This window comes from Polypterus senegalus, chromosome 12, assembly GCF_016835505.1.
Source record: "Polypterus senegalus isolate Bchr_013 chromosome 12, ASM1683550v1, whole genome shotgun sequence".
NCBI classification, from domain to species: Eukaryota; Metazoa; Chordata; class Cladistia; order Polypteriformes; family Polypteridae; genus Polypterus; species Polypterus senegalus.
In genome coordinates, this window is record NC_053165.1 from 120,095,522 (window position 1) to 120,121,206 (window position 25,685).

The 25,685-nt window shown below is 40.5% G+C and overlaps 1 protein-coding gene across 1 annotated transcript in view; it reads right to left on the reverse strand.

Moving 5' to 3' along the window:
- gnrhr4 (gonadotropin releasing hormone receptor 4) overlaps positions 1–21,316 on the reverse strand; it is a 38,383-nt gene extending 17,067 nt beyond the window's left edge. The window contains exons 1-2 of the mRNA XM_039773320.1: positions 20,591–21,316; positions 7,505–8,126 (exon numbers count right to left, since the gene is read on the reverse strand). Of these exons, the coding sequence (XP_039629254.1) occupies positions 7,505–8,050 (546 nt within the window). The 5' untranslated portion in view covers positions 8,051–8,126; positions 20,591–21,316. The remainder of the gene's footprint in view (positions 1–7,504; positions 8,127–20,590) is intronic.
- Between the last annotated feature and the right edge of the window lie 4,369 nt (positions 21,317–25,685).

Below are 25,685 nucleotides of genomic sequence, written 5' to 3' on the forward strand. Positions count from 1 at the left end.
AGTAGTTCCCGTTTAAGAGGGATGATACTACGTATTTGCACTGAACAACTATTTTGGTTTTTCATCAGTTTACATCGGCTACATGTTGTTGCTTCTCAGGAAACTAACCAACAGGTCAGGAATATCAAGCCAAGCTTCACTCCGTCATGCCCACTGTTCTGGAAGCCATTAACCGACCAGTGAGGTACTATATCCAGTTTTCACATGGTGTGGGTACACAAAGCATAAAACATAACATGTTTTTGCTATCATGAAAAGGCAATTTGCAGCACTGTCTGGTTCTCATAATATAATCAGAGCAATTGACAGCACTCATATTGTAATAACAGCACCTAGAGAGAATGAAGCTTCTTTTGTTAAGTGTAAGCAGTTACATTCCATTAATGAAGAAGTCATCTAAAAAGTAACTGGCAAATGTTCTGTCTCGGTCACCTGGGTCAAATCGTGCTTCATTTACTTTGAGGCAAACTAGCTTTGACAAATGTGATGGTGCTGTACATGGTGGGTGGCTTGTTGGTAAGGCAAATGGCTGAACCCTCAGTGTTTCATATGGCCTGTGCTATTCACTGTAACAGCAAACATGTAATTAAATGTGTCTGGTAATAGTGGCTACCTGTTCAGACGATGGTGCCTTATGCCTCTCCCAGAGCCTCAGATCACAGAGGAGAGGCACTGTAATGCCACAAAGGACCATGCTCTCTCAGTTGAAATGCAGAAATGTGCTTATCCCAGGTTTTATAAATATAATTTACTTTTTGATGTTTGCCTTTTCCTGTTTTTTGTGTATACTTTTATGCTTGAATTTTATAAATGAGGCCCCAGGTTTTCTTGTCCTTGTGAGTTTTTGTCTCGCCCACTCACCTTGTTCATCTCCTGGGGCCTCATGTATAACGCCGTGCGTAGAACTCGCACTATAACATGGCGTAAGCACAAAAGCCGAAATGTGTTTACGCACAGAAAAATCCAGATGCAGGAATCTGTGCGTACTCCAAATTCCACGTTCTTCCGTTCCATAAATCCCGATCAGCGTGAAAACTAACGCTCGTGCACGCGCATTATGTAACGCCCCAAATCCTCCCAGAATTACGCCTCTTTGAATATGCAAATCAATATAAATCGACCTTAAGCTCAGCCTTCTGTGAAAAGACAATGGGAAAAGCACGGGGAAAATATAAGAATTTCAGCGAATACCAAGTGGAGGCAAAGGAAAAACATACTATTTGTTCAAGTAAACCGTGGTATAATCAACAAAATGAAGTTGATCGAGTGACATAGCGTGTTGGAGAAACTTGAAAGCTCACATTCACAAAATCGCACAGTGCGGAAATAAAAAAGAAGTCACATATCGAAGTTGCCGTGAAAAGAAGAGTTGTAAGCCCACTGTCTGAGTGCCATATGAAAGTTTATTAGGGTACAGAGAAAAAAGGCACACGGTGGGGAAAAAGCACAACATGTCAACTTCAATCTCGACATTTCCACTTTAAACACGTAGTTTATTTTGTCATTTAGTAGAACATTATAAACTTCATCTTACAATCGTTTAATTAACCAGTTTCTCAAATCACATCGTAATTAAAGTAGCACGTTAAATGCTTTGTTTTGTATTTGATCTTCTACTCGTATGTGCTCTATGTGTGTGAATCACTACTTGCTTCTTAAACTGGCTCTCTTCCTCCAATTGGACACAGAGTCCATTACATTCGTGATATTACAGCTCCCTGAATAACTAAAATACTGAGATGTATACGTGAGGTCATTTTAATGATGATAGGAGTTAAAGCACATTATTAAACATGTGTTTCACTTCGATGAAATAATTTATTGCAGCAGTACTCAGGGGCGGCTCTAGGCTTGTAGTGGCACTGAGCAGAGGAAGAATCGGTGGCTCCTTCGTCGGCCAATGTCAGTAAGGTAGCTTATCACGGTGGATGGCCACATCCGTTGCGGACACTGCACAGCAGCCTCGTGCTCATGACAAGCATTTATCTTTTGTCAAATTTGTCGCTGCGTTTTAGCTGTGTTGTTATTTTCTCTTTCTGTTTTATATTCAATATATATTGGTGTGGCCGCCCCAAGAGTCCTTGCTTTTCTTTCCCCAAGTAACCGATCGTCACACAATCAGCTCTGTAATAGACATTAAGCCATCTGTAAGCTTAGCGCCGATTCTTCAAAACATTTAAAGAACATTGAAATATCTTCGTAGTACATGTTTAATTATTCTATCCTTCACGACACTCCCAGTGAAGAATATAGATTATTTAAATGAAGTTAAAGTTTTATGTGTATAATTTAACAAACATATTTTGCTGCATTTCACCTTAAAATGATATCGTCATCATATGTAAATACGCGCTTTATAAAGTGGCCCAGGTTGTGAGATATTATAACTGTAGTGCAAGTTTACAGTGGGGTGATTGTACTTATAAGTACAAACCGTTCTACAAGGAGCAATTGATTGAGTGCATTTAAAGTTCTTGGGATTAAACTGTTTCTGAACCGCGAGGTCTGTACAGGAAAGGCTTTAAAATGTTTTGCAGTGGCTGAGACAGCGTGTCCTTAAAGCTGTATACCGATAATTCTCTTTCCGATCAGCTGCCGCTGTGATTCACACTCAGATACAGTGATATAAATACTCCGAGTCGTGCAGTGAGAGTAATATGGAAAAAGATGATCCGCTGTGGCAACTCCTAACGGGAGGAGCTGAAAGAAGATGAAGAAGAAGAAGAAGAAGAAGAAGTGAGAGTAACAACGCTAAAGCAGTTATGGTATTTGGAATACTATGGCTGTTCCCTGGACCATTATATTGTTACGAGTTAATTACAATCAGATGCATTACACTAATAAACAATATGCGGTTAGTTTCTGTGTATTTATAAAGCCACGTCATGAAAATAATGAGTAATCACACAAGAACAGTACCATTGCTTTGATGCTGGGTGCCGCCAGTTTGCAAAACCGAGTGGAGAACTTGCGTACGACAAGGCCTGAGGTACCGTGGAAAAGTGCGTGGCTTTACGCCAAGTGTAGGTTTTATACATCGCGATTTGAACGTGGAAAAGTTCTTACGCAACATTTCTGTGCGTACGCACCGTTTATACATGAGGCCCCTGGTTATTTACTTAACCACTAAAATAAACGTGTCAGTTGGAGAGCCTGTTTATTACTTAGGCCCAATACTTTATGGCAACAAACAGGAAGACTATTTGGAATAGAACTGAGCTCAAAACATTACAGGGCAAAATAACCAACAACCAAATCAATGTTGGAATAAGTTTTGAGAAAACCGATATCCCTTGAATATAAATTGATAGATAAAATTTCCTTCTCTTGCTAGTAGAAAGGTTTGTTCATTTATTGAACTAATCTACAGCTTGCTCTTAAATAGGATGACAGGCAAAACCATGTGACATTGTGATGTCACACTCATGTTCAATATAAAACACACTCTCTACATAAGTATGGCATCATTGTAACCAAAAATCCAAAATGTTGGAGCAAAACCCTCATCATCAAAAATATGTAATATGAAATAAATATAAGAAGATCAAAATGTTACAACATCCTCTTAAATTATATCAACAGTGAAGTATTACCACACATCATGTAGCTGATGGCATGTTCTAGTTTAGCAAAGTCCCACCTCTAGATGGGCACTGTTGGTAGAGATTCACAAGTCCCTCTCATCTTTTTGTTTCACCATGTAATTGTACAGACAGTTCGTATTCTGCAATAGTCAAGCACCCTCAATGCTTCATGATACACATACTTGTGAGCAGTTCAATATACTGCATAGACAGCTGTCTTGTAATCCCTTTTGACTGAACTATGACCACAGTGTTGTAGTTCCCTCAGCCTAAGAGGGTAACCATTGCCTTGATGCACTATTATGCTTACAATCACAGCCACCATTAACTTCAAACTAAGTGGAAGCCCTCCTACCAAGCCACAGAATTTTCTGACCTACCATCTGTGACATAGCACCTTCCCACTTTGTTCTGTTCTTATGCATTTCTTGTCTGAGTTTTCGAAGAAGTGTGAGGTTCTTGTTGATTTGATAGTTGATGTGCACAATTAAAGTTTTGTTGTTTTTTTTTAAAGAAACCAAACATTACTCAATAGTTGCTCATATTCTTGCACAAGCATACACAATTTGAATTTCTTATTTCAAATATCTGCTGTTGTATTTAATGTCTGGAGTTATATCCCCTGTCTGTGTTGTTCTCTTTATCAGTTGTTGGTATTGTCCCACTGTTAATAATCTGTAGGAGACATGATGATAAATGTGAGCTTGAACAAAGAAAATGTGGGATTGCCATCACTCCAAATTCACTGTGACAGTTAAATACCAATTTTGGATGTGCTTTTTATTATTTTCTATAATGTAATTAATGCCATCAAAACATATTGAATTCAGGTAACCATGAATGTATCTCTGAATTCTTCCAATGGAAGCTACCATTTGGAGTGGTGTTTATGTGAAACTTTCCCACTGTGAAGCTTGCATTTTCCATTATTCCTACAGCACATGAACGCAGCAACACCTCCCACTCATGACACCCAAAGCCAAGACTTCCATATGCCAACACATTATTGGCTAAAAGAGGCAGGATGTTCAGTCTATGCTTCATTCTCATTGGTCTCAGAAGTAGCAAAAATAAAACTTAAAATTAATAGATCTGCAGTTCATATGTTGCTCTTGAACCCAGACACATAACATCAACAGAGGAGAGTACAATGTGCTTTATTTTTATTCAAACGGGGCTTCCAAACCCCAAGGTGCAGGAACAGTGCAGTGTTCTTCATCAATCAATAATTAAATAAATAAGCATAACCAGTGCCTCAAGTGGAGGGTGAAACCAGCAATAAATAAAGTTTATAAAATCCACAACAAAAAACTTACAGATCTCATGTTCCCTTTCCATTCATTTTATCAGCCCAGCAAGTCTTTTTTTCTCCATTTCCCGCAGCTCACTCTTTCAGCTCTTCTAAGCTGTTGGAGACGCTGACACCTTTGCTCCAACCCTCGTTCTGACTGTCTTCTTTAGCATCTGACAGAACACTCAGAGACTGACACCCGCATCTTGCTGCCTGCTGTGTCTTTTTCTTTCACGTCCCCCACCCCCCTCCCAGCATATATGACATTCCTAGGAGACTACTTTGATCATTTGTTGCTCCTCAATTGTGTTCAGCAAGGAATAATCCACCCCTGGAGTGCCATACGATCACTCCTCCGCAGGGTCAATGACTGCCTGACTTCTGACCACCATCCAGACTGACACTCCTGAATTTCTGACTCTCTTTTCTTCTTTCCTTCTCTTCTGATTTTTAGCCTGCCTACCTCCCCAGCTGTCTGCTCAGGCTTGATCTAAACTGTTAGGGGTGCAGGTGTCTTGATTATGCACTCCAGATCACTAATGAGGAAACTGGCTGGTCCATGCACATCTGCACATGAATGCTGGCATGCAGGTTCCCTCATAAGCAGCCCATGCATGCACCTATGCACACCCAGAGCCTGAGTACACTGTTTTTTTTTTTTTTATTTTAAACACGCACCAATACAATACAATACAATATCTCCCTACAGGATAGCCAGTACTAGAATTTAATAAAACCCAAGTGCAAAAAAATAAATCAGGATCCCCACATGTGAAATTAAAATAACTCCAATTGAAAACTGACCACTGCCAATGAAATATGTCAAGCATGTAAGCTACACAAAAGATCAATAGTCATAATTAACGTTTATGGAGTTGTGTTAGTAATAACACCATTACCCCTTCCTTTCCAATTTCAATAATAAAACAAAACAACAACCATGCAGTCACCGTCGGTCCTGCAGCCCACATGGGCCCTGGTGCAATCGCTCTGCTCGCAGTACCTATGGTGTTACCACCGGTAATCCCCTATTCTGCTCATACAATGAAAATAGGAAATGAAGCACAGTTTAAGAGAATCATCAACTCAGAGATGTGAAGACAAAACTCCTAAACTGAACACACAGGAATCTAAGTAGTTCTCTGGTTTTCCTCCAATTCCTAATGACATGAGCAAGTACAGACCTATTTATGAACGTTCTTTTCAATAGAATAGTCTGAGTCTAAGATTATGCTCGATACTATTAATACTTTCAGTACAGTCTTCTGACACTCACCACCAAGCAGTCAATGAAATAAACAAGAAAAAGAATGGGTGGCTGGATGGAAATCTAATAAGACATTAAAAAGTATATAGATTCACAGGTGCAGTGAAAAAGAGGCCATTCGTAATTCTTAGTCACAAAATTCTGGATTTTTTTTAATTAAAAAAAATTCTGAATGCAATTGAGGCAGCAAGGAGGTACAGTGATAGTACTGCTGGCTCGCAGTAAAGAGACCAGGGTTTGTGTCTCAGATCTTTCCTCATACAGTCTGCATCCTCCCACAGTCCAAAGACATGCAGGTTAGGTGAATTGGTGACTGTAAATTGGTCCTTTTCTGTGGTTGGGGTGTGAGTGTGTGTTCACATTACAATGGAATGTGCCCTGTCCAGGGTTCCAGTAGACACCTGAGACCCTGTTCAGGAGTAAGCAGGTTTGAAAATGACTGACTGACTGACTGACTGACTGACAGAATAAGATTGGAAACAAATCACACTTTTCGTACCAAAGCTGTGATTTGATTATCAAAAAAAAATGCAAAAATAATAAAGAAAGCCATTTCCCCAGCATTGGTCTGTGATGCATGTAGAGTGAAAAACACAAAAATGGAGAGGTTTAACCTTCTTGCTGCTATTGATATGGTGCTCACTATGCATTAAGAAGCTAGCTGCTGAGAAGAGGTGCTTATAAAAATCTATAATTAGGAGGCACAAAAATTCCGACCTATGGAACTATAGGGTGTTACTACAGACTCTAGAAAACACTGTCTTGAGGTGTGCTTCTTCTGTCATTACATTCCCTTCTCCTCCTCTGGCACTCATTTGTGCTAAGCTCCTCTCTTTTGGGATCAAGCCAGAGGAGTTTGTTCCAGTACATTATTTATTATTATTATACAGGTTCCTTCTTGCCCACATCAGTTAGATTCAGATGTACATAATAATAATAATAATAATAATAATAATAATAATAATAATAATAATAATAATAATAATAATACATTTTATTTATATAGCACCTTTCCTATGCTTATCAAAAGGCCATTCCTGGTAAATCTCTGTAATGCATCTGGTGGCACCAGGCCAGTGGATCTTGACAACTAGTTAGCACTGTTCAGTTCACTTACATTCTCCATTTCCACCAAACTAGTTATGGAGAGTTATACCAGTCAATTTCCTTCCTGTTTCAGTTTTATTTTAGGTGGCAATTTATGCATATACTTTACATTGCTGTGTACCCAGACAAACAATCACACATTTTTCTTTTTGTGATTTTAAGTGTACTGATTTGTTTATCGAGCACAAAGAGATCAAGTCTATAATTCCTGGGAAAGCAATTTCCCAAAAATCTTAATTTTAAATCTCATACTACCTGTGGAACAGAGAAGAAGATGCTCAAGGCCCAGGCCACAGACAGCATGATCTTGTTCTTTTTCTTTGCTTCGTTAATGGCCAGAGGATTCAATATGGCGGATTGTCGATCCAGGCTAATCACCACAGTAACAAAGGCTCCAGAGTACATAGCCAAAAGCTTGAGGAACATAAGAACACGACAGGCCACATCCCCAGCCCACCATTGCAAAGTGATATTCCAGATAGCATCCACTGGCATGACAATGAAGGTGACCAGGAGGTCAGCAATGGTCAGGTTGATGATCAGTATTCTTACATGTGATTTCCTTTTGCTGCTGGTGCTAGCTGTCCACAGAACAGCCAGATTACAGAAGGTGGATACAGTGAATAGGACAAAAGTCATTATGACCCTAACCTTGGCTGCTGTGGAGAAAGTGGGCAGCTGGAGTGGATTTGCACTTGAGTTAGGGTACCAGAGAAGGAAAGAGCTGGAATTAGACTGTAGCGTTGGAGATGGGAAAATCCCAATGAGGCCATTAGACAGATTCATATCAGTAGAGTACATTGCAGTCAATCCTTCCTGAAGTTTATCAGCTGCTCCAAAAATGTTAATTATACAAACGGGGCAGAGAGGCAGGAACCTGCAAGGCAAAATATCAGAATATAAGAACCCAAGCTCTTCACTGACCAAAACCAAAAGAGCTTCAAGATACTGGCAATGAACTTTTAGAACACCAAAAATATAGCACGAAGTATTAATAGAGGGAGCAAAAAATGAGAAGAAATGAATGACATTGCTGGAGAGGGAAACGATTACATTTGATTAGCACATTGGGAGAATTTATTTGATCTCATCATATTTACAAATCCATCAATCAGTTTCCAAACCTGTGTAATCTAGTTCAGGGTTATACTGAGTGCAGCAGTTCGAAAAGGTCTGTCCAGGCAGCATCAAGTGCAAGTCATGAAGCAGCCTTGAGCAGGGCACCACAGGTCACGTTCACACTGAGCCAATTTAGACTAAACCTAAAGTGCATGTCTTTTGGAGGTAAGCAGAGTACCTGGAGAAAACCCCACAAAGACACAGGGAGAACATGACAACTTAACACAGACAGTGACCAGGACGGAATTCAAACATTGGGCTCCACAGCTGTGGTAATAACAGTAGTGGTAATACCATCATGCTGCCCACATCTGCAATTGAAAATGAAACGAATCACTAAAGTAATCATGATATTGATAATAATAAAATGTCTAATTAGTGAATTCTTAAAATAATCTATAATCAGTTAGTCAGTAAGGCCTTAAGGAGCCAAAGCTGTAGTCAAGGGTTCAACTCTTAGCCAGCATGTCAGCTGCTCCAACTGTACAGTAAGCATGTGTGTCTCTATCAGCTCCTTTGTACTTCTTACTTAATGAAGCTAGCGCTGATTGAAAACCAGTAATTGTCACTGAAGAACCACTACCACCCTGCTCGCCAGTCTAATTTAGATGAGCCTTATTATGATGTTGTGGTGTTATGGGTCCACAACTCGTTGAGAAAAGGCCATTCATTTTAAATAAATAAACGATGTGCTCGCGGCTTAGCGAGGGGACATTGGGCCATAGTGGGCCGCGGGACGATCCATAGGGTGTGGGCGTTTCTCACCTAGTGCACAGGTGAGGAACTGCCCACATTCATGATTGTCCCGTGGCTAATGCTGCAGCTGCTGTGGCCCTCGTCATTTTAAAAAGAAGCGCGAGTCGGTTTTAAGGGTGAAAAAGAAACGATCGGAGAGAAAAAGGAAAGGAGAGGACGGAGGTTATCGGGAGCAGTAGAGGAAGCAGGTCGGTGAGAGAGAGCCGCGAAGAGCGAGCGGACGGGCGAGCGAATGGCGCTTCGTGGACAGCTGCATGGAAGCTGGGTGTTAGGCCGACACCCACGTGTTTGTGTTGATGTCGCTCCCGCTGAGCGATCAGGTAGCGGGAGTGACCAGGGAAGGCGACTGGCCGCATGAAGGCCATGGAAAGGCAACGGAAGTCGGGAGACTTGGTGGTGGGAATCCCCAACGTGAGCGACCTGGCCGTTGTGGGAAACCAAGTTCTCCGGGACTGGGATGAGTGCCATACCGAAACCAGGGATCGGGAGGTCTCCAGTCTCGTGCGTGTGTTTCAGGAGGGCAGCTGCAGAGAGCATCTTGCCTGCTGCTTGGCCCAAATGGGATTAGCAGGTGAGACGCTAACAGAAGAGCACCAGATTTGTTTGATGGTTTTTAAGACTGCTTCCTGATCATTTTTACCTCTGGTTTTAAAGGATTGTTTTTTCTATTTATTGGTTTTACTCCACGTTTTCATTTTATGGATTATTTATTGACTCTTTTGAATGAACTGCACTATTTATTGGAACACTGTTTTTGATTTGTTGACTGCTTTTAATAAAAGCACTATTGCACTTTTTGCACCACCCCTTGCTCAATTGTTTATTTGCCTTCACTGACTAGCTCACTCGGTAACATTATCGACGGTGTTGGGTTCATGTGCTTCCAAAAGCAAAGGGAGTGTGGAGCCAGAACCCACATCGTCACAGATGTTTATTATATTTGCTGAAAAGTATATGTGTGACTATGATTGAATCTGCTGCTTTGCATTAGACACATGTGCACACTTTAGACTATGAATACTGCTAAAAGTTAAAACAACAAGAATAATGGGAGACATTGTACAGTAAAACAAAAAATCAGTATATGAAGATTGAATTTGTACATTCCCTTTGCCAGCAAAGCTGACCAGCTAACATCTGAAATGGCCTTTTAAATTATCATATCCGCATTGTAATCTTGTTAGCCACATAATGTTCTTCTTATTATTGATACTATATAAAATAAATACTTAAAACAGGGATTTCCAACTTTTTTGGCTTGTTTACCCCATGACAACTTTTCCAAAGTAAACGTCCCCCCCACCCTGTTTTGTTCAGTAAAGCGATCGGCAAAGAGGAAATTTTAAGCTACTTTTTTAAACATTTTTATTATAGGTTGAAATAACAATAACAATAGTAATTAGCACATGATGATGCTGTTTCAACTAATTTAAAAACAACTAATGATGAGCAGATACTGGTATACCAGAATGAAATGCAAGTCGAGGAGAGCTCATTAATCAGTGAGATGCTTCTTCTTGCTTTTAACCTACAATTCTGAATATTCTTGGCTCAGCTGTGAAAGAGCAAATCTCATGTTGTCGTTGGGAACTGATCGAGATCTTCACAACTTTGACTTTTTTAAGCAAATTTACACCCCTGAGTAGATGAAATTTACACGCCCTGGTTGTAAACCCCTGATTAAATGAATGTGAAAAATCCCCTGTCTTATCCCAGTGGCTGAAAAAGCTTTTACTACTATATAAGACACCCCTATTGGTTTTCCTCGCTGAAATTTATGTTTTTTTAGAAATAGTGCAGTTACACAGTAATCACATTTGCAAATAATTGTTTTTCATAACAGTGATATCTGATAAATCTGAAACCAATAAAGGTTTTAAGGGTCCATGCATTGGTGAAGAATTCAAAATGACAATGGCACAGGGACAGCAATATCAAAACCCTTTAAGAAAGAATTAATAATAAATCTCATATTTGGTTTGCTATTACAATAAATTTGAACTTGAATTCAGAATGTGCCTTATGGTGTACCAGTGTCTCATCCAGAGCTAGCTTCTGTAGTAAGCCCATTGCTGCCCAAGGTGGGCTCTGGCTTCCTACAACACTGTAACAGAAGTAAGGAGTTCAGAAAATGAATTCTTCTTTTCTGATATTTGAAACCATCCATTCATTTAATCATTTTTTGCCCTATTTCTCTTAGCCAAGGAAGCTTAGAGCCTAAATCTTTTCAATTGGACTCAAATCAAGACATCTGAAACTGCACACTAGTGGCTTCATTTTTCACTACATTTATGCAAAAATATAAGCATTTGACAGTGCTATACAGTAAGTAACCTTTTAGTAAAATGGCAAACGTTGTGTCTGATAAATTTTGCTTTCTTACTGTAGGGTTGTGGTAGAGGATACTTTATAATTTACTCTTGGACATATCACTAATTTTAGTAATGACAGCAGCAGGATCATAAACTCCCTGGATGATCACAATCATGAGCAGAAACAACATCTCCTTGGTCATAATGTTCTTAAACAGACATTCTTGGACATGCTGAATCAATCGATCACCTTTTGTTTTAAAACCAATTTCAGAAGCATCCCATTCATTTTAAGTATCTACAGTATCAGGCTGTCTCGGTAGACATCATGTCATTTCTGTTGATTAATTAAATTACTAAAGAACTTGACAGAACACCAGGCTGTGATTTTGCTACATCCAGTCCATTAGATGATATTTTAGTTTTTATTCTGTTCCATCATCCCCACTGACAGACTTTCTATATCCACTTAGAAACAACTAATTTGCTTCTTCTCACTTCTGTCTAAAATGTGTTTGAACTGAGGATGTTGAAAATACAAAAGAGTCCTGGGGCCTCATGTATAAACGGAGCGTACGCACAGAAATGTTGCTTAAGAACTTTTCCATGTTCAAATCGCGATGTATAAAACCTACACTTGGCGTAAAGCCACGCACTTTTCCGCGGTACCTCATGCCTTGTCGTACGCAAGTTCTCCGCTCGGTTTTGCAAATTGGCGGCACCCAGCGTCAAAGCAATGCTACTGTTCCTGTGTGGTTACTCTTTATTTTCATGACACGGCTTTATAAATACACAGAAACTAACCGCATATTGTTTATTAGTGTAATGCATCTGATTGTAATTAACTCGTAACAATATAATGGTCCAGGGAACAACCATAGTATTCCAAATACCATAACTACTTTAGCGTTGCTCACTTCTCCTTCTTCTTCTTCTTCTTTCAGCTCCTCCCGTTAGGAGTTGCCACAGCGGATCATCTTTTTCCATATTACTCTCACTGCACGACTCGGAGTATTTATATCACTGTATCTGAGTGTGAATCACAGCAGCAGCTGATCGGAAAGAGAATTATCAGTATACAGCTTTAAGGACACGCTGTCTCAGCCACTGCAAAACGTTTTAAAGCCTTTCCTGTACAGACCTCGCGGTTCAGAAACAGTTTAATCCCAAGAACTTTAAATGCACTCAATCAATTGCTCCTTGTAGAACTGTTTGTACTTATAAGTACAATCACCCCACTGTAAACTTGCACTACAGTTATAATATCTCACAACCTGAGCCACTTTATAAAGCGCGTATTTACATATGATGACGATATCATTTTTAAGGTGAAATGCAGCAAAATATGTTTGTTAAATTATACACATAAAACTTTAACTTCATTTAAATAATCTATATTCTTCACTGGGAGTGTCGTGAAGGATAGAATAATTAAACATGTACTACGAAGATATTTCAATGTTCTTTAAACATTTTGAAGAATCGGCGCTAAGCTTACAGATGGCTTAACGTCTATTACAGAGCTGATTGTATGGCGATTGGTTACTTGGGGAAAGAAAAGCACTCTTGGGGCGGCCACACCAATATATATTGAATATAAAACAGAAAGAGAAAATAACAACACAGCTAAAAATGCAGCGACAAATTTCGACAAAAGATAAATGCTTGTCATGAGCACGAGGCTGCTGTGCAGTGTCCAACGGACGTGGCCATCCACCGTGATAAGCTACCTTACTGACATTGGCCGATGAAGGAGCCACCGATTCTTCCTCTGCCCAGTGCCACCACAAGCCTAGAGCCGCCCCTGAGTACTGCTGCAATAAATTATTTCATCGAGGTGAAACACATGTTTAATAACGTGCTTTAACTCCTATCATCATGAAAATGACATCACGTATACATCTCAGTATTTTAGTTATTCAGAGAGCTGTAATATCACGAATGTAATGGACTCTATGTCCAGTTGGAGGAAGAGAGCCGGTTTAAGAAGCAAGTAGTGATTCACACACATAGAGCACATACGAGTAGAAGATCAAATACAAAACAAAGCATTTAACGTGCTACTTTAATTACGATGTGATTTGAGAAACTGGTTAATTAAACGATTTTAAGATGAAGTTTATAATGTTCTACTAAATGACAAAATAAACTACGAGATTAAAGTGGAAATGTCGAGATTGAAGTTGACATTTCGTGCTTTTTCCCCACCGTGTGCCTTTTTTCTCTGTACCCTAATAAACTTTCATATGACACTCAGACAGTGGGCTTACAACTCTTCTTTTCACGGCAACTTCGATATGTGACTTCTTTTTTATTTCCGGCACTGTGCGATTTTGTGAATGTGAGCTTTCAAGTTTCTCCAACACGCTATGTCACTCGATCAACTTCATTTTGTTGATTATACCACGGTTTACGGTTCTACGCACGGCGTTATACATGAGGCCTCTGGAACGTGTTGTTTAATTACAATATTGATTGTACAATAGGAGCACTCACTTTGCATCTGCAAGCTTTTATACCTAATACCTTTCGAAGCGATATTAAGAAATAGGCCAGCAAAACTAGTTACTTCAGAAAAAAGGACACACTGTGAAATGTGGAAATCATTTTAGTAGTTGTGTTTTTAAGCATCAAATTCAATTATAAAAGTTTCATTCATTATTTATTCTACTTGCAGGGAATAATCACATAAGAATATTGGTTAATGAAATGCAGATAATAAAATGTCATGTAGGAAATTAAAAGGCACAAGGAACAGTAAAGCATTTCCAAATATATTCAGGGCTGGAACGTCAGTTATATAACATAAATCTTTAAGAGTAAAACAGTTTTATAATATGGAATCTCTAAAATAAACAAATAATAAATACATTCAAAATACAATTGACAAAAGCAGGGCTATTTATCACATTAGGTTATCTTCAAGGGCTTTGCAGGTTAAACGCTACACTGAAGTCACCCTTTTTGTTTGTATGTTCAGTGTTTCCATGGTCAGCATTGCCAGCGATGAAATGGCGTCCCATTATGTACTGGTTCATGCCTCAGGCTAAATGCTTTTTTTTTTACAAGTTCTGCCTCCCAAGCAACCCTTTGGGGATGGGTGGATTTGAACAGTTTTCCCTCACCCAGTTAAACAGACATATTCAGCCATGGAGGATCACTTAACCAATAGGTGTCGGTTGTGTGCCCTAAAAGCTTCATTACATTTATTAGAGCTTCAGTACTGATCATGCGCATTAACGTTAAGTCTGCCTGCATGAAATCTCACAGTTCACCAAACATACGTCTGCCCTGGCATAGATTTCATCCAAATCTTGTTGGCCAATGGGACCTCAACATCCAAGCAACGCTGATCAGCAAAAATGGACATTGTCACTTTCAGTTTTTCAAGGAGGAGAGCAAAAGAGATGAGCCCTAAGCACCCGCATACAACAGCAGTGCCACAAGTAAATTAAATGCCTTTGCCATCTGGGCTAAAGTGAGTTATTTATATGTTAAAAGGTACACATTGGTTTCTGTCTTTAATGTTGTTAAATCGGAAAAGAAATGTTCCATGTATTGAATGTGTATGAATTGTTACCCTGGACTTTGCTGCCACTCTAAGGGGTTTACCACGTAAGGCCACTTCTATTTTTGCAGATTTTTGACAAGAAGGATTCCTTTGTTAAACTGAAGATGAGAATTAGACAGATACACTGGCACACATTCTCACTTTTGAAGTGATCTTAAGTAGAAAGGGCACCCTTATCGCTTGTACAATTGTTGTTTAACAGTAAAGGACTAAAGGCAGTGAAAAGAAAAAAAAGGGTGATGTGGATGTGTGTGTGTGTTTAACGCAATTCAAATGTTTACAATCTGTGTAAAATTGCTATAGATATGAAAGTGTGCCAGGTTTACTAGGGAATTTGATCAGAATAACTGTGTATGACCGGGCAAAATTCACCTGCAGTTTACCATAAGAATCTCCCTTGTCACAAAATATTTAAAATTAAAGTGGTCCAATTGAAATTAACTGAATTAATCTGTGTTGGCCAAACATGAATGTTCTATGATTTAACTTGATGGCAACTGGTGAAGCACGCACATAAATATATCTAAATAATAAACATAAGAATAAATACCCCTAAAACTCTGTGCCTATGTGAGTTCCAGTTTCCAGTATCACAGTCTATTGCAGTAAATATGTCAGTGGGCTAAGCTTATTAATGTATTTTGACTTTTGAGTCCATAGTGGGATGACTAAAAATCAAATGCATTCAAATGGTGTAATTCTTTGAATAACCTAGCCGATTTAGTGACACAAATTAGTATGTACCTTTTAATAATATACTGCTCAAAAAATTAAAGGAACACTTTTTAATCAGAGTATAGCATCAAGTCAATGAAACTTCTGGGATATTGATCTGGTCAGTTAAGTAGCAGACGTAGTTATTAATCAGTTTCAGCTGCTTTCGTATTAATGAAAGTCTCAAGGGCATGGAGGAGATTTCAGAAGACAGGCTCTAGGAGAGCTGGACAGGGCCGTAGAAGGTCCTTAACCCATCAGCAGGACCGGTATCTGCTCCTTTAGGCAAGGGGGAACTTTAGGATGAGCACTGCCAGAGCCCTACAAAATGACCTCCAGCATGCCACTGGTGTGAATGTCTCTGACCAAACAATCAGAAACAAACTTCATGAGGGTGGCCTAAGGGCCAATGTCCTCTAGTGGGCTCTGTGCTCACTGCCCAGCACCGTGGAGCTCGATTGACATTTGCCATAGAATACCAGAATTGGCAGGTCCACCACTGGCGCCCTGTGCTTTTCACAGATGACAGCAGGTTCACCCTCAGCACATGCAACAGATGTGAAAGGGTCTGGAGAAACAATGGAGAACATTATGCTGCCTGTAACATCGTTCAGCATGACCGGTTTGATGGTGGGTCAGTAATGGTCTGGGGAGGCATATCCACAGAGGGATGCACAGACGTCTACAGGCTAGACAACCGCACCTTGACTGCCATTAGGTATCGGGATGAACTCCTTGAACCCATTGTCAGACCCTGTGCTGGTGCAGTGGGTTCTGGGTTCCTCCTGGTGCACGACAATGCCCGGCATCATGTGGCGAGAGTATACAGGCAGTTCCTGGAGGATGAAGGAATTGATACCATTGACTGGCTCCCCACGCTCTCCTGACCTAAATCCAATTAAACACCTCTTGGACATTATGTTTTGGTACTTCTGACGCCGCCAGGTTGTACCTCAGACTGTCCAGGAGCTCAGTGATGCCCTAGTCCAGATCTGGGATGAAATCCCCCAGGACACCATCTGTCGTCTGAATAGGAGCATGCCTCAATGTTGTCAGGTATGCATACAAGCACGTATGGGTCATACAAACTACTGAGTACAATTTTGAGTTGCTACAATGAAATTTCAGCAAAATGGTCTAGTCTCATTTTTTTCACTTTGATTTTCGGGATGTCTTTGAATTCAGCCCTATGTAAGTTGATAATTTTCATTTCCATCAGACAATGTGGCATCCTTTCATTCCTAACACATTACCCAGTCCATATCAGTATAGATATCCAGCATGATTTTTCCCATTGAGATCTGATGTGTTTTCAAACTGTTCCTTTAATTTTTTGAGCAGTTTATTATATCTTCACATTGAGCTATGTGAATATGTAAAGTTTTGTGAATGAATGAACTGCTGTGAATAAAGAACCAGCAGAAAATGTAGTTATGTATAAGTAATTAATTTGAAATGCCACGGGGCGGTCCTGCGCATACAGTTGCAAATGAATATCGTTTTCAAAACTTAAAAGTGAACTGCATTCCTTAAAGAGCTTTTATTAAAAATGAAGTGCCATGAAGCGTAATTTACGTAGAAGCAGGGATACAGTTTATCCACAAAGCTGTTACATTTCATAGTCTACTTGCTCTCAGAAATCAATATTCAAAATAAGTATGCTGTCATTTATCCTACCGTTTAACCGCATGTGAACGTCGTTATTAAACACGGAACGTTTAATTATGAATCCCTTATAATTGGCTAATTTATATGGGTCAAGTTAGATTTACAAACGTTTTGTCGTTAGAAAGCAAACATGAGAGATGCGGCCGGACAACAAATGCAAACTACACCAAAGGGATGCCCTGAGAAAACGCCACCTGTTGCACCACGACGCTGCCTTTATCTGTATGTGTAAAATCCATGGGAGGGGTTTGACATTTACGCTTCGGGACGTCTACGTCACACATCACAAATTCTTCGCAATTTAAGGTCACAATATAACCTAATACAGTATAACGTTTAAAACCTTAAAAATGTGAACAACGTACAGGTTTCGTTAACGATATTGAAATGATATAACACTTGTAATGTCTGCTTATTGTACTTATGGCAAATTAAACAAATTTTTTTGAACAAATTGTTAAATATATGCATGGTGTGAGTGAGGTGTTCTGATATTGGGCTGTTTTGAAAGACACACAGATTAGGAGGAATGGCGTTGCTAAAGTGGCCCATATGTCTCTGTATGTGTTCATCCTGCAATGGACGGTCGTTCTACCCCGTGATTATCCCAGCTTTGCCTCCGATGAGCTTCCCTGCGTCACTGATCTGAGATATGTGATTTTAGAAAATGGATGGATCGAGGGAAAGTTTAAGCACTTTTAATTTGTTGTTTGCTTGATCAAATAGACGTTTTAGTTTAAGTATTTTGTCACGATGCGTGTGCTTAGTGTGACTGAGTTTCGCTCAAACACACGCACGCGCGCCGCTTTGTGGTCGTTTAAATAACTATTTTCTGAGGAAAAAACAATCCCTTATTGGAGATAAATTTTAGTAACTTAGTGTACCCCTCCCCTTAAACTATCGGATAACAAAAGCGAAATTGACCAAGTTTAACTAATAACTTCATACAGCACTTAGGGTATTATCTTCAGTTCTAGGGACACGGATTCAAACTCGGGGGCAGACAATGCCAGTGCTTTATTTTCATCTTCTCCACCGTGTTCCTCTATTGTTATTTCCACCTACTTTATAAAACGTAAACAGGAGGTTAACCGACCCTTCAAAACTTAACCAGTGTGGCTGGAAGGGAGTCTTACGATTCGTATCTTGTACGTTCCTGGCTTCCAAATAATGTTCTCCGTTTCCCACGACTCAGTATTAGAATAAGGAAAATAGAGCCAATCAGTGATCAAATTTTTTGAAAATATGGGTTGGAGTTCCGGCAAAGAAAGGTGATAAAACATAATTTAATGTATGGTATGGCAAACACATTGCAAAGAAATAAACACACGAGCTGCTAAACCACTGCTTCATTATGTTATCACTTTCAAGGTTTCTTTAATTTTCTGACTGTCATGTATTTCTTATAGAAAAAGACTTAGCTCGCAATATCCCAATGTGTCATAAAATTTCTAAGCATCCTGCTGCGCAACATTAAGCAAAGCAAACAATGTACCTAAATATATTCATTCCGTTTCCTTACGATGGGCTTTAATGATACAGTGCGTACAGTGCGGATACAGAAGCAACTGTTTGTGCTTTTACATTTTAATAATAACAGGTTCTTAGCCATAGCCGTTCAGAGTTGTCTAATTATTGCAGACAGCTTTATTTAACTTGACCAGTGAACCAAATTCCGCATGTTGTGTACTTTAACTCCCGGACTTCAATGGTTTCTTCGCTGAAATAAAAATGTCTTTGATGGATCTGTCTCTGGTGCTTGACATCCCATTCTCGTTCAGCTCTGACTTATCAACGTTTACTGTTTCATGACTGACACACCTCTGTGGGCTTTCATGGAGGCTTTCAAATTGCCATGTTAATTCAAGATCGGCATTATGCGTAACGAGAGGAGCAGTGGCTGGTGCTGCCGTCTTGCGGGTGCAGTGTCCTAGTGACTCCCACGCCGGTAGTTGTTTGGTGGAGGGTGCACGTTCTCCTTTCGTTGACCATTTTTCTCCCACATGCCCGAACACGTGGTGATTAGGTTGACTCGTAATTCCAAAGGTACCTTGAGGGCATGCGGGTGAATGAAACCTGAGGTAGGCTGGCGCCTTGCCAATGAACGTTGTGTGCCTTGCGCGTGTTGCAGGAATTCAGACGGTGACACTGAATTTTCTCATACGGGCCTTAGAATGCGGTTTATTGTCATTTATAAGTTATAATTAGACAGACTTTAAATACAGTAAAGCGTCGTTTTAACATTTAAGTTCAATATGTGAAGATTGTAATTTACACCATACTGCACTGACAGACGCCCAGTGCCTAGCTGAAATGCCTGCACACATTCTAAAGATGTGAGTAACGCAGTACGATGCTTTTCTATATCACAAAAGCGCAACCCCACTCCTTCAGAATTTTTCATTAAAAGGACGGAGTTGGCTCCGCGGCTGGCATTGGCGAGCGGTTCCAGTCTCAATTTTGTGGAATTTACCCGCTTCCGTGTTTACTGCAACAGCCTTCGTGTTGGTATAGCAGTGAAGAATATAAACCCAGACTGGCACTCTAGAAAATAACTCAGCGCTTAATGAATAAAAGAAGACATGCATGAATGTTTTACTTTTAGAAATTCAGCAAGCTAAGCTCGCAACTTTATTTTCTACTAGTATATCAATGTTAAATAATCTAGGTTAAATATTCATATGACGTCAGGGTTAAGAATGAGTTAGGGTAAATCAAAATTATACTCTTTCGTTTTTTGTCACAAAAACATTTAGTGACAGTTATGGGATTACCAAAATGTATCACACACATAGTTGAATGAATTAATTATTTAAAAACACCGTTTGGCTTAAGGCTGTCGGGAGAGAAGGATTGTCTAGTCCCGAAGACTCCAAATACTAAACTTCCTCTGACACGATGATTGTCACGTCTAAAGTACCCTGGTGCGTTTTGTGTGTGCGCGGCACGCGCGCTTTACTGTACGACCCATCCAGTGTTGGTTTCCTGTCTTCCTGCTGCCGTAGACCCGTCAGTTTAAGATGAATTTGAAAATAAATAAATACATAAATAGGAACCGGGGAGTGTAGTGGATTCCTTCAACATGCCCACAAATACAATATAATTGAAAGTAGTAATAATAAATGGCAACGCACAAACGGAACAGAAACGGACACAAATAATAACCGTAATGTACTGGAGCTCACTCAAAAAATATCTTACCCTGTTCATGTTTGTGAATATGGCAGGGCGCTATATAGTTTCCTTGATCCTTCAGTGTGCCATAATCAGCAAGAATTTTTAAAGAGTGATCCACTTTCGGACAGACGAACTCCGGGTTCCGGCGTGCAGTAGACCTTCCTGCTGAGAGAGCAGACTCCCGTTCAACAGCCGTCCAGGCCAATAACTGATGTTCGCTGTAACTGCAAATTCGTGAAGATGTCTCGTTTTTCCGACCATGGAAACTAAAGTAGGTGTTTGGTGTAATAAAGTCGAAAGAGCGGTATCGTTGTAAAAACGGAGTCCTGCAGCATGCCTGAAACAGTTTTATGGTCGCCTCTGGGTTAAGGATCCATTCGAAACATTATGTTGATATTGAGACATGTAACGAGCTTTCTTTCTTTCTTTCTTTCTTTCTGCAGACACCCAGTCCCCTTCGTTGCTAAAACCGAACAGCCTCGGTCTCTATTGTTCATTCTATACACCGTGGTTCCTTTCGAGTGGGTGACGACAATAAAAAGAAACTTTTAAACCCTCGAGGTTCTCTTGCCCGGTTTTCCTATTATTTCCCGTCCTGTGACAATTGAGCTATTGCATGTGAGTTCGGTCCTTTTCGCCGTCTTTCCATTCTCTTCTCAGTGTTACGGAGGATGTGCATTTTACGTGTTTAAGACCAGGCGCGCTAATGGATCTTCCCGCTCCAGCAGTCTGGCAGACGTCAGGAGCACAGACTCCCTAGCCCGCTTGGTGTGCAGACTGGGGTGATGTATGTCTTGATTGCAGGTGCCACTCACACTTCGCCTTCGCACTACGGGGAGACCTGTGGGATGTTTTTATTTTTGGCACCTGCTCATCTGGCGCGGCACACTGACTTAAAGGGTTTTACTTGCAGATTGCGCAAAGTGAAAGCGAACTAGTGTTTGGGCAATATAATATTGACTATCTATCAGCTGTATAACTGTGTGCATATTATCACCGGACGACTGTTAGAAAATCTCGTATTACTGACATTTAGCAGCCCCTTCGGTTCATCCATCCATTATCCGAGCCTATTTATTCCACTCGATGCACGGAATATACATGTAGCGTTTAGTGGAAGGAATTGGTAGGAATCTGGCAATGCTAATTAAGGAACAGTAGACAAAATAAAATTAATTAATGCTTGAAAAAGGATGGTCACCTGTCAGTGTAAACAACATTTTCATCCACTATTTCTCTAACCAAATAAAACAGTGGGAGACGCGGAATGAGGGAGGAACCTAGCTCGACAGCATCGGACTCCCGGCAGAAACTGATCCTGCGCACACACCCACACCGGGCGGCTCCCGGCTTGAATCACATGCTACTGTGGCGTACTATGGATCTCCGTTACCCCATACTGTATATATATATATGGAGTTTGCATGTTCTCCCTGTGTCTGCGTGGGTTTCCTCCGGGTACTCCGGTTTCCTCCCACAGTCCAAAGACATGCAGCTTAGGTGCATTGGCGATTCTAAATTGTTCCTAGTGTGTGCTTGGTGTATGTGTGTGCGTGTGTGTATGTTTGTGCGCGCGCCCTTCGGTGGGCTGGCACCCTGCCCGGTGTTTGTTTCCCAACCCGCTACATCCTAACTACAGGGTCACGGGGGTCTGCTGGAGCCAATCCCATCCAACACAGAGCGCAAGGCAGGAAACAAATACATATATAAATTCACCAACTACTGTATTTGTTGTTTCATATGCCTATAGATACTGGTCTGGATCACAGTAAATCAACATCTTTTAAATCAGTCAGTCAGTTATTGTCCAACCCGTTATATCCTAACATAGGGTCATGTGGGTCTGCTGGAAACAATCCCAGCCAACACAGGGCTCAAGGCAGAAACAAATCCCGGGCAGGGTGCCATCCCATGTTGGAGAATAGTGGAAAGTGACAGTGGGCACGATGGGCACACCTGACCTGATTGCAGCTTGCATGAAACAGTTTTATGTTCATTTCTGAGTCAACAATGTATTTTAAGTGTTTAATTTTTTTCTGCCACTAAGACCTTTCTGTTTTTTCTGTCACTAAATGTGATATCCCCAGTGACTCACTTCAGCCAATATGTGAGTGACTCCCTTGAACAAATTCAAACAGGTTTGATTTTATCTTAAGGGGGACCTTGTTTGCATGAGAGATGACAAGTAATGGATGCTCACCCAGAAGTACAATGCATAAAATATAGCGATGAGGAATAAATAATGCAGGTGTTTTGGACCTTACAAACTGAAGAGAAGCTCCTCTGCCTGATGTCTCGTGTTTTAAGGGCTGAGATGGCGGGTGAACTTTGCCATACCTGTTAACCCTGTGTACAGTAGCAGCTCTGTCAGGCAGCATGCTATTAGCTGTCAAAAAATAGACAAGCACAAGTATGCTAGAAGGTCAGCATGCAGTCAGTAAATTTGACATGCCCAGGAAATTTCAGTCATCAAAATTGACATTTGCCAGTGACAAGATCAGGAAAATCAGTCAGCAAGTCTGACATGCCCTGTGACTAAATGTCCCATAAAATGACATCAGCTAAAGTGCAGGTGCTTGACAATATATGGTATGTTATCTTCCCATGTTGTATAGTCTTCAGGTCTTGGTAATTGTAGTCATAGTAATGGTAGTATTGTTACCTGTACAGAATAAAAGGAAATTGTTCCCTTTATGGCAAACCAACATGCATCACATCCCTGTGTTTATTGTTTTCAGGTTTTGATAATGACACAGTGTAATGTGCTCAACAAAATTAAAGTGACATACATGTAATTATTGCATTCAAGTATGGTGTATGCCTTTTACTTTCTGGTATACAAAGTATAAGGAAAGTATTGTAATAGTCCAAAAATTCAACCTTGAAATTTTGATGAATCTCATTGTTTTAGACCTCCCTGTGTCCAAAAATACCATATTTGGAATTATGTCCGTGTGTCTCTGTGTGTGTATGTGTATGTAAATACGATAACTTGAGTATGCTTTCATTTAAGTCAACCAAAGTTTGCATGCAAGTATTAGATACAAAACATAGATTTCTATCAACTTTCGAGCTATTTCCGCTAACCGGAAGTGGTACTTTTTTATTCATGCTGCTGCAGAGTCCAATTTATTCAACTTTACTTTTATAATAATTGTTCAATATAAACTGCTCAAAAAATTAAAGAAACACTTTGAAAACACATTGTGCTGGATATCTATACTGATATGCACTGGGTAATGTGTTAGGAACGAAAGGATGCTACATCGTTTGATGGAAATGAAAATGATCAACCTACAGAGGGCTGAATTCAAAAACACCCTGAAAGTCAAAGTGAAAAAATTGTGGTGCAGGCTAGTCCATTTGGCTGAAATTTCATTGCAGCAACTCCAAATCGTACTCAGTAGTTTATATGGCCCCCACATACGTGTATGCATACCTGACAACGTCAAGGTATGCGGCTAATGAGACAATGGATGGTGTCCTGGAGGATCTCCTCCCAGATCTGGACCAGTGCATCACTGAGGTCCTGGACAGTCTGAGGTGCAACCTGTCAGCGTTGGATGGACCAAAACATAACGTCCAAGAGGTGTTATATTGGATTTAGGTCAGGCGAGTGTGGGGGCCAGTCAAGGGTATCAATTCCTTCATCCTCCAGGAACTGCGTGCATACTCTCGCCACATGAGGCCGAGCATTGTGGTGCACCAGGGTGAACCCAGGACCCACTGCACCAGTATAGGGTCTGACAATGGGTTCAAGGAGTTCATCCTGATACCTAATGGCAGTTAAGGTGCTATTGTTTAGCCGAGGGGTCGCCAACACCGGTCCTGGAGGACCACTGTGGCTGCAGGTTTTCATTCCAACCCTTTTCTTAATTAACTTCTTTTGAACATAATTTTAATTAACTTGCTCTTAAAGACTCATACCCCTTAATTGTTTTTTTTTTTCTTAATTAGCAGCCAAACAATAATGAGATACAAAATGAGCCATCATACAATATCTGAAAATAAAGAACGATGAAGTTCTCAGGAATGTTGGTATGCTCAGGTCCCCAGTTCTGTTAGAAAGAGAAAATCAGGAATTTCAGAAATGTCTGCTAATGCACCAAGAGATCAACAACAAGCCACAGAATTAAAGAACTGGTTTAATTAACAACAAGAACTGGCACCGCATTAAGCAGCTGGTTGGAGTGAAATTGGTTGGTGTTTAAGGTGCTGACTTATTTGGTCTTCTGTTGGATCCCTCACTTCACATTTCATTTCTATTTGGGTGCCATTTAAGGAAAGCAATGAAGCAATTCAGAGCAACGATGAAGAAATTTAGGGGAACAAATCTTTAAAAAGCAATTCAATTAAAATGAATTAACAAGAAGTTAATTAGCAGCACAAACAGGCACTCATTACAAAAAGGGTTAGAATGAAAACCTGTAGCCACGGTGGTCCTCCAGGACTGGAGTTGATGACCCCTGGTCTTGCCTGTAGAGGTCTGTGTGTCCCTCCATGGATATGCCTCTCCAGACCATCACTGACCCCCCACCAAACCGGTCATGCTGAATGATGTTACAGGTAGTATAACGTTCTCCATGGCTTCTCCAGACCCTTTCACTTCTGTCACATGTGCTCAGGGTGAACCTGCTCTCATCTGTGAAAAGCACACGGCGCCAGTGGTAGATCTGCCAATTCTGATATTCTATGGCAAATGCCAATCAAGCTCCACAGTGTCGGGAAGTGAGCACAGGGCCCACTAGAGGGTGTTGAGCCCTCAGGCCATCCTCATGAAGTCTGTTTCTGATTGTTTGGTCAGAGAAATTCACGCCAGTGGCCTACTGAAGGTCATTTTGTAGGGTTTTGGCAGTGCTCATCCTCGTCCTGCTGATGGGTTAAGGACCTTCTTCGGCCCTGTCCAGCTCTCCCAGAGTAACTGTCTGTCTACTGGAATCTCCTCTATACCCTTGAAACTGTGCTGAGAGACACAGCAAACCTTCAGGCAATGGCACGTATTGATGTGCCATCCTGGAGAATTTGGACTACCTGTGCAGCCTCTGTAGGTTCTAGCTATTGCCTTATGCTACCAGTAGTTACACTGACTGTAGCCAAATTCAAAACTAATGAAAAAACA